A 14018-nucleotide genomic window follows, 5' to 3' on the forward strand; every position below is an offset into this window, starting at 1 on the left:
AATCGATACTACTAAATGTTGCACCTAATTTTTGAAAATGATATTTTAAAATATATTTTAATTTTATAAACAAGAGGAGTAGAATAGAGATGGATTTTTTTATTGCTAAAAATAAAAATTCAATAGTACCCAAGTTTTCTTTTGAATAAAGGAAGAGCTTCAAACTTTGGAGATTTATGTTATCTTTTTCTTTCTATTAATATTAGAAAATCCTTAGTAATTAAGATAGGATGGATCAATTTAGCTAATTATGAGCTCAGTGCATTGAGACTTCAAGGTCAGATAATATGAAATTATCAGTTTGTGCCTCCAGCCCATTATGGCTCCAATCCAGTGGGAGTAGCACTTGTGTCTTTCTTCCACATGGTTATTTGGAGTAGCAAGAACTTTATGCACTGTATTTCTAGCATGCCTGAGAAAGCAGCAAGAGCAATCACTAGACTGCAGACAGGAAGTTGCATTTGATTCACCTTCTGAGGTCATGGCCCAGCAGAGAAAGAGCTTAAACCAGTAAGTGGTGATGCATATCTTCAATAGAGGAGAGGACACTTGATACCTTGTTTTCTCACCATCCAGACTCACAGGACAGTTTGTGTAGATAGACAGGCAGATCCCAATATACAAAATTTCTGCTTTGAGGTGAGATGCATGAAGCTTATCCTTTGGATTGGTTTGAGGTCCCAGATAACTCAGTCTGAGTTTTGGTTTTCTCACACACTTGTATATGCTGTAAATGTCTTGCCAACAGAAATATAAAATGAGTTTCTCTACAGTGTTTCCTGAGCATTTCAAGAACATTATGAAGGGAAGAAAGAGGAAAAAGAGAAAGGGGAAGAAGAAGAGTAGGTAGAAGTAGAGGAGGAGGGGAAAGACAATGACAATGATCATAAGGTTGTGAACCATACTTGAGGGATTTCTGAGTGCTGCACTCTGAGCTATGTGTTCTCTGTAGGGTGTTTGATTCAATTCCATTGGCACAGACTTCCCCAAGACATACATGTCTATTAAAAGGCTATTAAATCGAACACCACTCAGCCATAAAGAACACAAAATTAGAGTCATTCATAGGAAAATGACCTTAAGAGGTCATACTCTTAAGTGAATTAAATAAGTCACACATGTGTAAGTACTGAAGAGTTTCTCTTGTGTGAAAAACTATAATTGTAAATAATATCCTAATGCTATAATTGATAATGTGAAATAGGAAAAATAGGGCTAAAGAAAAAAACTGTGAAAAATTTAAAAAAGAAATAAAGTTTTTGTAAATAATAAGGGAGGAGGGGATGAAGGGAGCCAGGGGTAAGGGGAAAAATAAGAACCAAGACCTGTCATATAAACATACAAGATCACAATGATGAATGTAACTGTAATATATACTGCAAGTACCAATAAACTCAATGAAGTAAAAAAAAATGTATATATAAAAAGTAGCTATATATATATATATATATATATTTGAGGTTTTATTTTAAAAAAGAGATAAGCATTTTTATATAAATGTTATTGAATTGGTAGGCCAAAAGGAATGAAGCTTGAGTTGGTCACTCTGAATACAGACAGAGCATCCTGTCGGGAGAAACCTGACATGCTGTCCCCTTCACCACCCAGTAAGACATGTCACTTCTCTGTCGCCCTGGAAAGAGAGTTTTTGTTCACTATGCTCTCTCTCCTTTGAAGGTTTCTTGTAGATGAAGAGACACAGCAGTCGTTGGCACCTGCTGCAGCCAATATAGGAAGGACAGGGTTAGATCACAGCAAGTGTCTAGAAACAGGGGACACAGAATGCACCATAATCCTCTCCAGAATTACCTTGAAGCTGTCCACATCCTTCTGCATTTCAATAATCATCCTTCTCAATCTCAAAAGGAAGCATAGGCAGGAGTGAATTACATCCCCAATCAGGAATCTGGCCAGGGTTTTAAAGATGCTCCCTATATGTACCTGCAGTTTAAATACCTGGACTTCTGTTTAAAGCTTTCTGATGGCTGTGAAACAATTAATAAGATGGGAACTGATGGTGTAAATATTAATTTCATGTTCTGTAATATCTCTGTGGTGTGGAACAGAAATGGCTAGTATCTGTGACACTGCTAGTATCTCAGAGGATTAGTATTGTCCTCCAGGTCAATTTGGAGAGGACACTACAGACTTGAGGATGGAATCAATTGGTATATCTACTTTCTACTTAATTAATAAATGATAAACATAAAGTAAAGGCAAAATACAATTTCAGCATTGTAATTAATAATACCAATAATCTTCATAACTTTCAACTAAAATATCCTGTTACTCTAACTCCTGTTTTTCTATTTGTCCTTAATGTAAATGTTCAGTATATACTTGGAGAGGAATGAGCTAGTTTCACTCATTTCCATTTTATTTGTTATTTTTATTGATACATATTTGATACATAATGATCATAATCCTCATGTGGAGTTAGTGCATGTATAGCATATCTTAAAACGTGTTCACCCATGCACCTCCCAACCTTCATTTCTTTGTATCCACTCCTTTTAGAAAAATCTTATTACCTCAGAGTCTATACATTGTGTAGGTGTATACCTAGATACACAGAGGAATCATCAAAGGTAAAGACTTTTGCTGAACACTAAAAAAAAACACAATTCCAGCACTTGGTATGCTCCCACTGCAGTTTCATCTTTCTGCAGGACTATCTGAAAGATTAGGGGACCAGAAATAAGAGCTCTTTTCTGGCTTTAGCCTGGACAATTGCATCTTAAAACCTCCTTTAACAGCAGCTACTATACTTGATACTTCAAACTCCGGAGATTTCATGAAGGCAGAAAGACAAGTTTATCAAGTGACTTTTATACTTGAGTTGATTCACTTCTCAAGGTCACATAATTCCAGGCTTCTCTGGCTGTGACAATTATTTTCCTTACTAAGCATATCATTTCCATACTGATGGAAGTACTAATTTAAAATGTGAGATCATGAGGAATATAAGTTCCAGGTACATTTTACATTTCTCACATGTTGTGAAGATGAGCACTATTCTCCATCTCACTGAGCAGCACGACTAGAGAGAGGTGGAGAGATTCAGTATATCCTGCATATAGTAGCGCATCAGCAATCTTAAATTAATATTTTGATTTCCTGTCTCCTATTCCAGGGGATTGTCTCCTGTAGTAGAACCAAATGCAAATATTATTCTCTACAAAATTGAAATATCTGGGTTGCTTGTCATGCAAGGATTGTTATTAGATATTCATCAGTGATGAATTTTTATTGGTATATTTTAGGTGTACAACAGAGTTGCACTTATCATTGGTATCTTGAACCTTTACATGCCATACCTTGGTTTTTATATTTTCCCCATTCTCTTGTCCACCCTTCACCCTCTACACCCTTCCCTATTTATAAAGACTTTGTTTCCAATATTTTCCTTTTGTGATATTTTTTTCTTTCCCTTCTAATCTTTTCCTACCCCTCCCACTTACCCTAAACCCTTAGACCTTTTTGTCCTACTACAAAATATCAACTATGCATTTTGATCCTTATTTACACTTTTAGATTTTCACACCAGAGAAACTATACAGTATTTACACTTGTTTTTCCTACTAATTTCAATTAAGAGTCTGGTCTCAATGTGTTTCAGTGATGTTTTTGACATAACACATTAACAGCAATCAATTATATGTGATTAGCACATATTATTCATCAAGGCAATTGATATATGTGACTTATAATTACATGAAACATACACCAACTCATGGAACTCAAATAAGCATCTCCCATCCCCATATTATCTGAAAATATTGCAGAAGAATTTTGGAAAGACTGTTGTAATACTAAACCCACTAAATGACATTTCTCTCTCATGCAATTCTTTGCATCAATTGAAGCATTCGAATTCAATGTATGAGCTTCACAGAGGGATTTAATACTATGTCACTGTCACCTGCGACATTATAGTGGGATTAGATATTACACTGTGTGTTACTTAGCTTAGCTTTAAGGGCATTGTTGGTAAGCTTTAAAGCAGAGTCTGTGGATGTACAAATCAGTACTGACATGTATATATTGACATGGAAATGCAGCCACACCTATGCAGGAATTCTTTTGGTAACAGGTGACCAGGAAGGTAGCATAACACAAATACAGAAAGAACACAAATATCATCTGTGAGAAGACAAATTCCTGTAAAACACTAGTTCCAAAGCCTGCGTTTTTAAGTGTTTATTTTAAATAATTGCATTGGGTGTATTGACCACACTTCAATATAATACTAATGGCTCATTTTCTAAATATCAGGAAGTATTGCAAGGCAGTGGTTTCTTACCTCAGTATAAGAAATGGCCACCAAGAACTTGATATATATATATAGCCACTCTGAAAACAATTAGGTTTGATCTGAAGAGAGGCTATTTGGATGCTTCAAGTTATTCATAGGTAAATTTTGCTAAATTCAACAGAGAACACTGTTGTATGCTATTTGAGAACATTTTGAACATTTTTACAATAGCAATAGAGGCTAGATTATTATTGCTCTCATTTCACAAATTAGAATACTGAAAGATATGTTTATAGATTTTATTGCACTTTTTCTTTTGCATGTATTATCGCCTTGATGTCACTGAGACAGGAGGATTGTAATTCATGTACTTGGAAATATTGACGTAAAAATCTATTAAATGACATAAGACGCACAGGTTTTGAATGGAGGCTCTAATAAATTCCTCAACAATTCACAAAAGAATTTCTGACTTCTAAAATGTCAAAAGTTTCTAGTCTATATATTTATTATGGAATACAGAAGCAAAATAAAGAACTGTCTTCCTCAGAGAATATTTCACTGAGAAATAAAACGTTGATACAAATACACAGCAAAAAATCTAGAAGTCCTTTAGCAGTGGATTATTTTTATACATACATTGGAGTGGTGTGCATTTAAGTCTTCTTGGGGGTCAGTGATTATATTGATCATGAACATTTAACATTAATGTAACAAAACCTACATTCCTCAAAATTAAGCATAAAGTTACATATTGAATCATTTGTATAATTTCAAAGTTCAAGCAAAATTGAACTAAGGAGCTCAGCCATAAAGGAAGGAAATAAAGAAAAACACACAAGAAGACAAAAGCACTCAACACCTAATATTTTCTGATTATGAATTATTAATTTTATTTTAGTGCTTGGACACAAACTTCTTGTACATTGTCTTAAATATTCTAAGCCAATGATGTGTATCATGGTTTGAGTATTTAGTTTCTATTTCCATTTTCCAACTCTGTTTTCTTTTCAAAAGGTGTCTGCATGAAACGGAGCCACAAAATTTTATACGAGTATCAGAATTCCGACTCATGAAACTCGTAGAGGATCCAGACCAGCAGCCCATCCTCTTAGGGCTCTTCCTGTCCATGTACCTGGTCACAGTTTTCGGGAACCTGCTCATCACCCTGACTATCATCTTTGACTCCCACCTCCACACCCCCATGTACTTCTTCCTCTCCAACCTGTCCTTGGCTGACATCTGTTTCATTTCCACCACGGTCCCCAAGATGATTGCCAACATCCTAACTCGCAGCACAGTCATCTCCTATGTGGGCTGCCTGACCCAGATGTCTCTTTTACTGTTTTTTGGATGTATGGATGACATGCTTCTGACTGTGATGGCCTTTGACAGGTTTGTGGCCATCTGTCACCCCTTACATTACCATGTCATCATGAACTTCCACCTCTGTCTCTGCTTTGTTCTGGTGTCTTTTTTGTTTAGCATTTTGGAATCTCAGGTACACAATTTAATTGCCTTACAATTCCCTTATTTTAAAGATGTGGAAATTTCTAATTTCTTCTGTGACCCTTCTCATGTCCTTAGTCTTTCATGCTCAAATAGTGTTACTAAAAATATAGTCATGTATTTTATTGGTGCTATCTATGGTCTCACTCCTGTCACAGTGATCATTTTGTCTTACTATAAAATTATTTCTTCTATTCTGGAAATCACTTCATCACATGGAAAGTATAAAGCATTTTCCACCTGTACATCTCACTTATCAGTCCTTTGCTTATTTTATGGGACTGGAATTGCAGAATACCTTGAATCCTTTGTATCTAGTTCTAGAAAAAGTGCAGTAGTCTCATTAATGTGTACAGTAGTCACCCCTATGTTGAACCCATACATTTACAGCCTAAGGAATAGGGACATTAAAAATGCTCTTCAGAGGCTGTGGAGCAGAACTGGAAAATCTCATCATGTCTTCCATCCATCCTGTAGTTTGCATTGAAACAAAATAAACATCTTGTTCTGCAAGTGTCACCTTTTTGTTCACAATTTTCTTATGGCTCCATGGCTTTCAATCCACTATATGAATCATATGTACATATTGATCCCTTCCTTTCTTTCTTTCTTTCTTTCTTTCTTTCTTTCTTTCTTTCTTTCTTTCTTTCTTGTTCCTTCCTTCCTTCATTTTCCCTTCCTTCCTCTTTCCTTCATTCCTTCTTTCTTTCCTTCTTTTGCCTTCTCTCCCCCCATTTTTCTATCTCTCCCCCCATCTCCTTTAGCCAGTATTGGAGATTGAACTTAATGCCTTGGCACTGAGATACACCCTCAGACTTTTTAAATTTATTTTTTGAGACAAAGGCTTTATCAGTTGCTAAGTTGCACATGCTGAACTCAAACTTGTGATCCTCCTGCCTCATCTTCTCAGAGTGGTTGCACTGCAGGTATGTGCCATGATTTGTTTAATGTTATGAAGTATATAATTTAGAATCCAAACATCAAAAACATCATGAACAAATCAGTGTCTGCAAATTTAGGGCATCCAACCTGACCACCCTGTAAAGTACTGAGATGTATTTAACACAAACACACACACACACATACACACACACACACACACACACACACACGTAAATTGTTCATACATATATATATATATATCATACTATATCTCTTTTTATACTTCAATTATGTTTTCTTCAGAAACTCTACCTCAGATATTTATTCAGACATGTTCTATCTGGAGGCCTTATCACTAGTATCATGCCAGGTTTAAGTGAGTCCTTCACAAAGAAGTAGCAATAAAGCAAACAAACTGCTTTCAGCAAACACAGGCTATTTCTCAGTAAAGAGAAAAGTCTCCCCAGTGAGGAAAAGTCCAGTTCTTGTCTACACACGTGTTAACTGTCCTTTGACTAAATCATAAATATTTCATCCCAAAATTCTTAGCCCTTTCTGCATATAAATAAGCCTAACTCCTTTCTCAGTTAGCTGCTAATATATCTCTCTAAATAAGAGACTATCCAACCAAGGATGAAATCTCCTACAGCCAGCAGCTGCTATTTCTCTCTTCCAGTCTCAGCCCAGCCACACAGGATTGCAACAGACTCAGTAAACTCAGCTTTCCCTAGCTAGATGCAATAATTTATCCCTATTTTAGCCCTTAGAATAAGCTTTTCTTAAAAAACAAAATACCCTCTTTCCCAAAAGAGATTTCACATATGTGATTTTTAACAACTGGTTTTTAAGATTGGCTTTAAGTGGAAGCACCCAAGGGAATTAAAATACACATACTTTCAAAATTCCATTTGAGATGTATCTTTAGCCCTTAGAATAAGCTTTTCTTAAAAAACAAAATACCTGCTTTCCCAAAAGAGATTTCACATATGTGATTTTTAACAACTGGTTTTTAAGGTTGGCTTTAAGTGGAAGCACCCAAGGGAATTAAAATACACATACTTTCAAAATTCCATTTGAGATGTATCTTGAACATGCACCAAATACTCACAAAGAATGTAATCATTATGTGTCATAAACATGAACTAAAATAATCAAGATAAAATTAATACTAAGATGAAAATAGGGAAAGAGGATTTAAGAGTTGGAGGGAAGGACATAGGTGGGGAGTGTAAAGGGATTTAAAAAGTATAAAGCTGAGGTACAGCTGGTAAAATTTTTTTCCCACATTGTAGATTGTCTCTTAGTTCTCCTAATGGTTTCTTTTGAAGTACAGAAGCTTTTTAGTAAGATGAGATCCCAGTTGTTGATTCTTTCTGCTAGTTCCCGTGCTACTGAGGATTTGTTCATAAAGTCTTTTCCTATACCAATGTCTTCCAGAGTTCTGCCTAACTTACCTTCCAGCAAGTTTAATGTTTCTCTTTTAATATTTAGATCTTTAATCCATTTGGATTTTAATTTAGTGCATGGCGAAAGATAAGGGTCTAATTTTAATCTGTGACAGGTTGATATCCAGTTTTTCCAACACCATTTATTAAAGAGGCTATCTTTCCTCCACTGAGGATGGTGAGCTCCTTTGTCGAAGATGAGGTAGCTGAGTACATCTGCATTTGTTTTTGTGTCTTCCAGTCTGTTCCATTGATCCTCAGGCCTATTTCTTTGCCAGTACCATGCTGATTTTATCACAGTGGCTTTGTAGTATAGTTTCAAATTGGGAATTGTTACACCTGGTGCCATGTGACTGTTGCCTATAATGGCTTTTGCTATTCTAGGTCTCTTGTGGTTCCAAATGAATTTTTGGATTCTTTTTTCTAGTTCTGTGAAATATAGTGTTGGAATTTCAATTGGCATTGCATTGAATGTATATAGCAGTTTTGGTAGTATGGCCATTTTCACTATGTTGATTCTTCCTACCCAGGAGCAGGGGATATCTTTCCATTTTTTTATATCCTCTTCGATTTCTTTTTTCAGAGTGCTGTAGTTTTCAGTGTAGAGATCTTTTGTTTCTTTTGTTAGATTGATTCCTAGATACTTCATTTTTTTGGATGCTATTGTAAAAGGAATTTTTTCCCTTATTTCTCTTTCTGTCTGTCTGTTATTTGTGTATAGAAAGGCTATTGATTTTTGGGTATTCACCTTGTATCCAGATACTTTACTGAATCTGTCAATTAAGTCTAGAAGTTTTTTGGTGGAGTTTTTTGGATCTTCAATGTAGAGTATCATATCATCAGCAAATAATGATAGTTTAACTTCTTCCTTTCCTATCTTTATTGCTTTAATTTCTTTCTCTTGTCTAATTGCTGTGGCTAATGTTTCCAGAACTATATTGAAGAGAAGTGATGATAGTGGGCATCCTTGTCTTGTTCCTGATATTAGCATGAAGGTTTTCAGTTTTTGGCCGTTCAATATGATGTTGACTGATGGCTTTTCATAAATAGCCTTTATGAAATTGAGGTATAGGCTATCTATTACAATTTTTTGCAGGGTTTTTATCATGAATGGGTGTTGAATTTTATCAAATTCTTTTTCTGCATCTATTGAAAGGATCATATGGTTTTTGTCCTTGACTTTGTTAATATAATGTATTACATTCACTGACTTTCATATGTTGAACCACCCTTGCATTTCTGGAATAAATCCGACTTGGTCATGATGGATGAATCCCTAAATGTACCAATAAACTCAATAAAATTAAAAAAAAAGAAAAAAAATGTATAAAGCTGTGTTATGTACTTGTACCCACCCCCTAAAATGAATGTAAACTTCGTGTACTGTAGAGATGTGCTGATAAAATAAAATGCTGATACTTCTTTTTTTTTTTTTACCAGAGGTTTCCTTTTACAAAGATTTGTCTACATGTTAAGTATTTTAAAAGGTTCATACACTTCTTAAAGGCATCAATCTTGATTGTGTGAGTTAGAAATGATCTTATCGTAATAAGAGGTGAGGTGGGTTTTGAAAAATATACCATCTTAATATGTATGGCCTTGAATGTTTCGGAGTTGTTATTTTTGGGTTATTACCTCCTGCTGTCTTGCCAATCTCCTTTTTTCTTTCATTGAGTTTATTGGTACTTTTTAAATATACATTTCTTCCCCATACCCCTGACATCCCTTCATCCCCTTCCCTCTCCCCAGTTTACAAATATTTGATTCCATTTTTCCTTTTCTAATGTTTATCTTTTGACTATTAGATTATTTTCACTACTCCCTTCTCGTTCACTTGGGCAGAAGGGTTTTAAAGGCTGTCTCTGTCCTGTCTCTTTGACCACATTGTTCCCTCTTTCCATTGGCCCTGTGGTAATTATCCAATTAGTTTATCTTCTTGTATTCTTTCCCTTGGATAATTAGTTTTGTTTGCATTTAGTGATCAAAGCCTGAGTGATAAATTGCAGCATGGAAGAAAAATATATGCTGTGAGTTTTCAGCAATTGTAATTCAGTGCTACCTTGGTTCACAGATTTAATTTGCTTCTGGGGAAGATGGCTGTGGTCATGTTTTCACTTGATGTGCAGTTCATGAACAGAAGCAAATTCTGAAGAATGCTTCTATTTTAGAGCAAAATTTTTCATGAACAGAAACATTCATGAACCAAAGTGTTACTGTATTTCAAAATGTTCCTGGGAAATGAAGCTGGTTTTAATCATATATCTGTGCTGAGGTGTCTGGCGAAGTTAATGGTGTCCTTACAGTTCCTGTTGTAGTACGGCTTTAGTGGTGTCTGAAAGTTATTAACAGTTGTATGACAGATATATTGAACTTTTACCTATTTTACTTTATATAACACCAATGTCCCTGTCACCAACCACAGTTAGGTTTTTTTTCACCCAATTAATAATCAAAGTTTCGGTAAGTGAGATAGTAAGGCTGTATTCTGATTTCACCTGGCAGCCTCTCCCCACATGAAAAGCTGTCCTTTTTCCTCTTTCACTTAATGATTTAGTAGACATTCATGATATATTAATAACTTGAATAGGGAATATTTTTATATTTCATGGCAGCCACTGAAAGTGGTAGAACAAACTTTGATTAGAATAATGAATACAGGTAGTAGAAGGAATGGGACATTTTTAGGCCCTTCAACAAGTATATATTGAATAGTTTTATATGTTTTAAAATGATATTTATATTTTAAGAAAAAATAAAGCAAATTTTCATTATCAAATAAAAAGAATAGCAATAGTCATCACAAAGGGTATCATTATATTCAAAGTAGTTTATACAAAATGTAAAGCCAAAAGATTGTCACAAAAAAGAAACAAACATATATATTAACTCTTAACAAAGAATTTTCGATAGCTTCTAACTCTCATATAGAGCAGCAAATGAAATGCAGCAGAACATTTCTTCCTAAGGGATGAAATGATTATGTGCCTTGAGTAAGATAAACATTTTCATTATTAATTATATTTTTTATTCTTACATTAAAGGAATTGATTTTACATGTGCATTTTGGAATTCACATGTAAGCTATTACAAACTGTATGACTTTGTCAATTATATATAATGTGATTTTATTTAACTGGTACATATCTGTGGTACTCTAATAATCACTGGTTAATTGAAAACATGGTTCTGAAGGTATAACTGAATGCAGTGATTAGCACAGTAATTTTACACAGTTGCAGATAAATAATGGGAAACTGTCAGGATCAACATATTATAATTGTTCAACATATGGGAAAATCAGTTCCAAAATCAACTTTGTAAGGAAAATTGGTTCCAAAATCAACAAAAAATATTAGCTGATTTGAGTGGGGCACATTTTTACCTCTTGTGTTCTAATGCTATACATGAATGGAACCTAACTTAAAAACTGTAGGTAAAATAAATAATGTACACATTTATGGCATTAATTTAGTAAATATAATTATTATTAGCATCATGTATTCTGCTGTTCATTTACTTTAAGATAGTTATATAAGCTCTAAAAGCACTTTACCCCGGTGGGCTGAAAAATCATTAGATTGATGTTTTTACATCAATTATTGGCCAAATCAAGAGCAGGTAATCATCATTTATTGATACACACAAAATCTACACAATGAGTGAAAAGGTTTTCCCATCATTCTTTCTACATCTATCTATTTCCTTCCTTTTATCCAGTATTTATCAATCTACATTTACACACAGATATACCAGTAATTCTGGATTTCTGGGGAACTTTGAATATTAATCAATATGTAGCCCTCATGGAATTTTTTTGGATTTCTTCAGAAAATGAAAACTGTAACTACCATATGATCCCGCCAGACCTCTATTGCAGATGTATAAAAATCATCTGACATCAATATATAAAGACAAAAGTACAGTCCCATAATCATGGCAGAATTATTCACAATATCAAAATATATTATCAGGCTAAGGATTTGTCACCAGATTAATATATAAATAAAGGTGAAAAGTAAAACCAATGTAACAAAAATACAGCATAAAGAGAAGGAAATCTTTTGGTTGAACATGGATGAGGCTACACAACATTCTGCTAAGAGAAATGAGTCAGCCATAGAAAGATAAACTGCATGATCTCACCTGTAGAATATGAAGTACTCAGTCCCATGACAACAGAGAAAGAAATGGTGGCTTCCAGAGATGATGGATCGGGGAGTAGAAAGGGGTTTGTCAAAAAACACAATTTCAGTTGAGAGGAATAACTCTAAGAGATTTACTATACGTTATTGTGATTAGAGTTAAAAGTAAGTTGTATAACTGAAATAAGTGTTAAAAAATATAGAGGGCTGATGTATCTGTAAAACAAATACCCAATTAGGTTCACATATGCACAACCTTCAAGAAATCTTACAGGTCATAGGCAAAAGTATACAATTCACTCTTTCAAAATGAGCAAAAATGTGAAAAGACATTTGTTATACAACATAATGTACATAAAATACTCAAAAAGATGCCTAACTAGTTGTAGTAAAATGAAAATCAAAACTGCAATAAGATACAGCTTCAAATCCAATATAGGCTTCACTTTATATAAAATTGGAAATCACAAGTATTGATGAATGTATAACTATATTAGAATTTTCACACTACAGTGCTAGATGTTTATCCATTCTTGATATTAACTATAAGATGAGTTTCTAATCCAGTAATTTGTTCCACTCCTTGGTATAATTCCTTAATAATGAGAAACAAGCAGATTTATTTACTTCTCAACAATGAGGTTAGGTTCTGACTAGAGCTTTGCTAATGATGATTTTTGTCATTGTCACCAATAATATAAAAGGATTTCATTAAGTGACATAATGTCATGTGATACCAGAGCAGATATGTAGCATACGACTGTGCTGAAACTTGTAAATGTGCATGTGTATTCATTGCAGCACTATTCACAAGAGCCACAGGCTGGAAACCACCAAAATATCCACCAATGAATCAATGGATAAACACGCTGAGTAGTATAAACAGTGGACTATTACTTATCCTTAAACAATAAATGGAGCAAGTTAACATTACCAAAGAAAAGTGCCCAAAAGTAAGAGGAAGAGACAAAAGGAAGAACTGAGGAAGCAGGTAACGAAAGAAAGAATAAAATGGAGAAAGAAGCAGTGAAGAATGTAGGGAAAAAGGAAGGAAGGAAAGAGTAAAAAGTGCAGCATAACAGCAGGAAGGAAGGGAACATGATAAGGGAGAAAAGGGAAAAGGAAAATAAATGAGATGAGAAAAAAATTTCCCAAATTGCTACAAATCTCAGAGTAACTATGTCATCACATCGCTTGAAATGGAATAAAGAAACGAATTCAAAAGTATATTCCAGTTTTTATGTTGAAAATCTAACCATTGTCTTAGCACACATTACATGAGATGACAAATGTAGGAATATACTTAGTGTCAGTTTACAGTTTTCCTGCATCTCAACCTCATGAACTTACCATCAGAAACTATGTGAAAGAGAGAAAATATCTCAACTATAATCATTCAATATTAAATAAAGTCATATATGTATAATAACTGATGCATAACTGATATGGTAATACTCCAACAATTCTTATTCCATTTAACCTGGGCAAAGCAGAATACATCCGTATTGTGCTGAAGAACATTACCATCAAGGAATTATTTTGAAGATCGTATCTGCCACTGATACATATGTTTCTCTTATTTTAAAAGTCTCAGAAATATATGAGAATTTTTAGTAATTTTGAAACTTTGTGCACCATAAACAAAAAGGCAAATGCAAAGAAAATCTTGAGTTGTTGAAAAGAAACAAACATACAAAAAATATACAAAACAAAATAGAAGTGTTTTAGGAACACCAGAAGTTAAGGTTGTCATTCAGGAGAGAAACTGAGAAATTATATTGAAAT

General features: G+C 34.2%; 1 protein-coding gene across 1 annotated transcript; it reads left to right on the forward strand.

Annotated features, from left to right (window-relative positions):
* Positions 1 to 441: 441 nt before the first annotated feature.
* On the forward strand, positions 442 to 6251 carry LOC104866683 (putative gustatory receptor clone PTE01). Its single transcript, XM_010630858.1, has 2 exons — positions 442 to 510; positions 5273 to 6251. Exons 1-2 carry the CDS (start codon positions 482 to 484, stop codon positions 6249 to 6251), a joined length of 1008 nt encoding a protein of 335 aa, XP_010629160.1. The 5' UTR covers positions 442 to 481.
* Positions 6252 to 14018: the final 7767 nt, after the last annotated feature.

This window comes from Fukomys damarensis, unplaced genomic scaffold (assembly GCF_012274545.1).
Source record: "Fukomys damarensis isolate Sample0158 unplaced genomic scaffold, DMR_v1.0_HiC HiC_scaffold_30, whole genome shotgun sequence".
Classification (NCBI taxonomy): Eukaryota; Metazoa; Chordata; class Mammalia; order Rodentia; family Bathyergidae; genus Fukomys; species Fukomys damarensis.

Bases quoted from the DNA above. Each gene is read 5' to 3' on its own strand.
- LOC104866683 (XM_010630858.1), top strand. From the start codon at position 482: ATGGCCCAGCAGAGAAAGAGCTTAAACCA. The intron at 511-5,272 runs GTAAGTGGTGAT...TCTTTTCAAAAG, and splicing joins CAGAGAAAGAGCTTAAACCA to GTGTCTGCATGAAACGGAGC.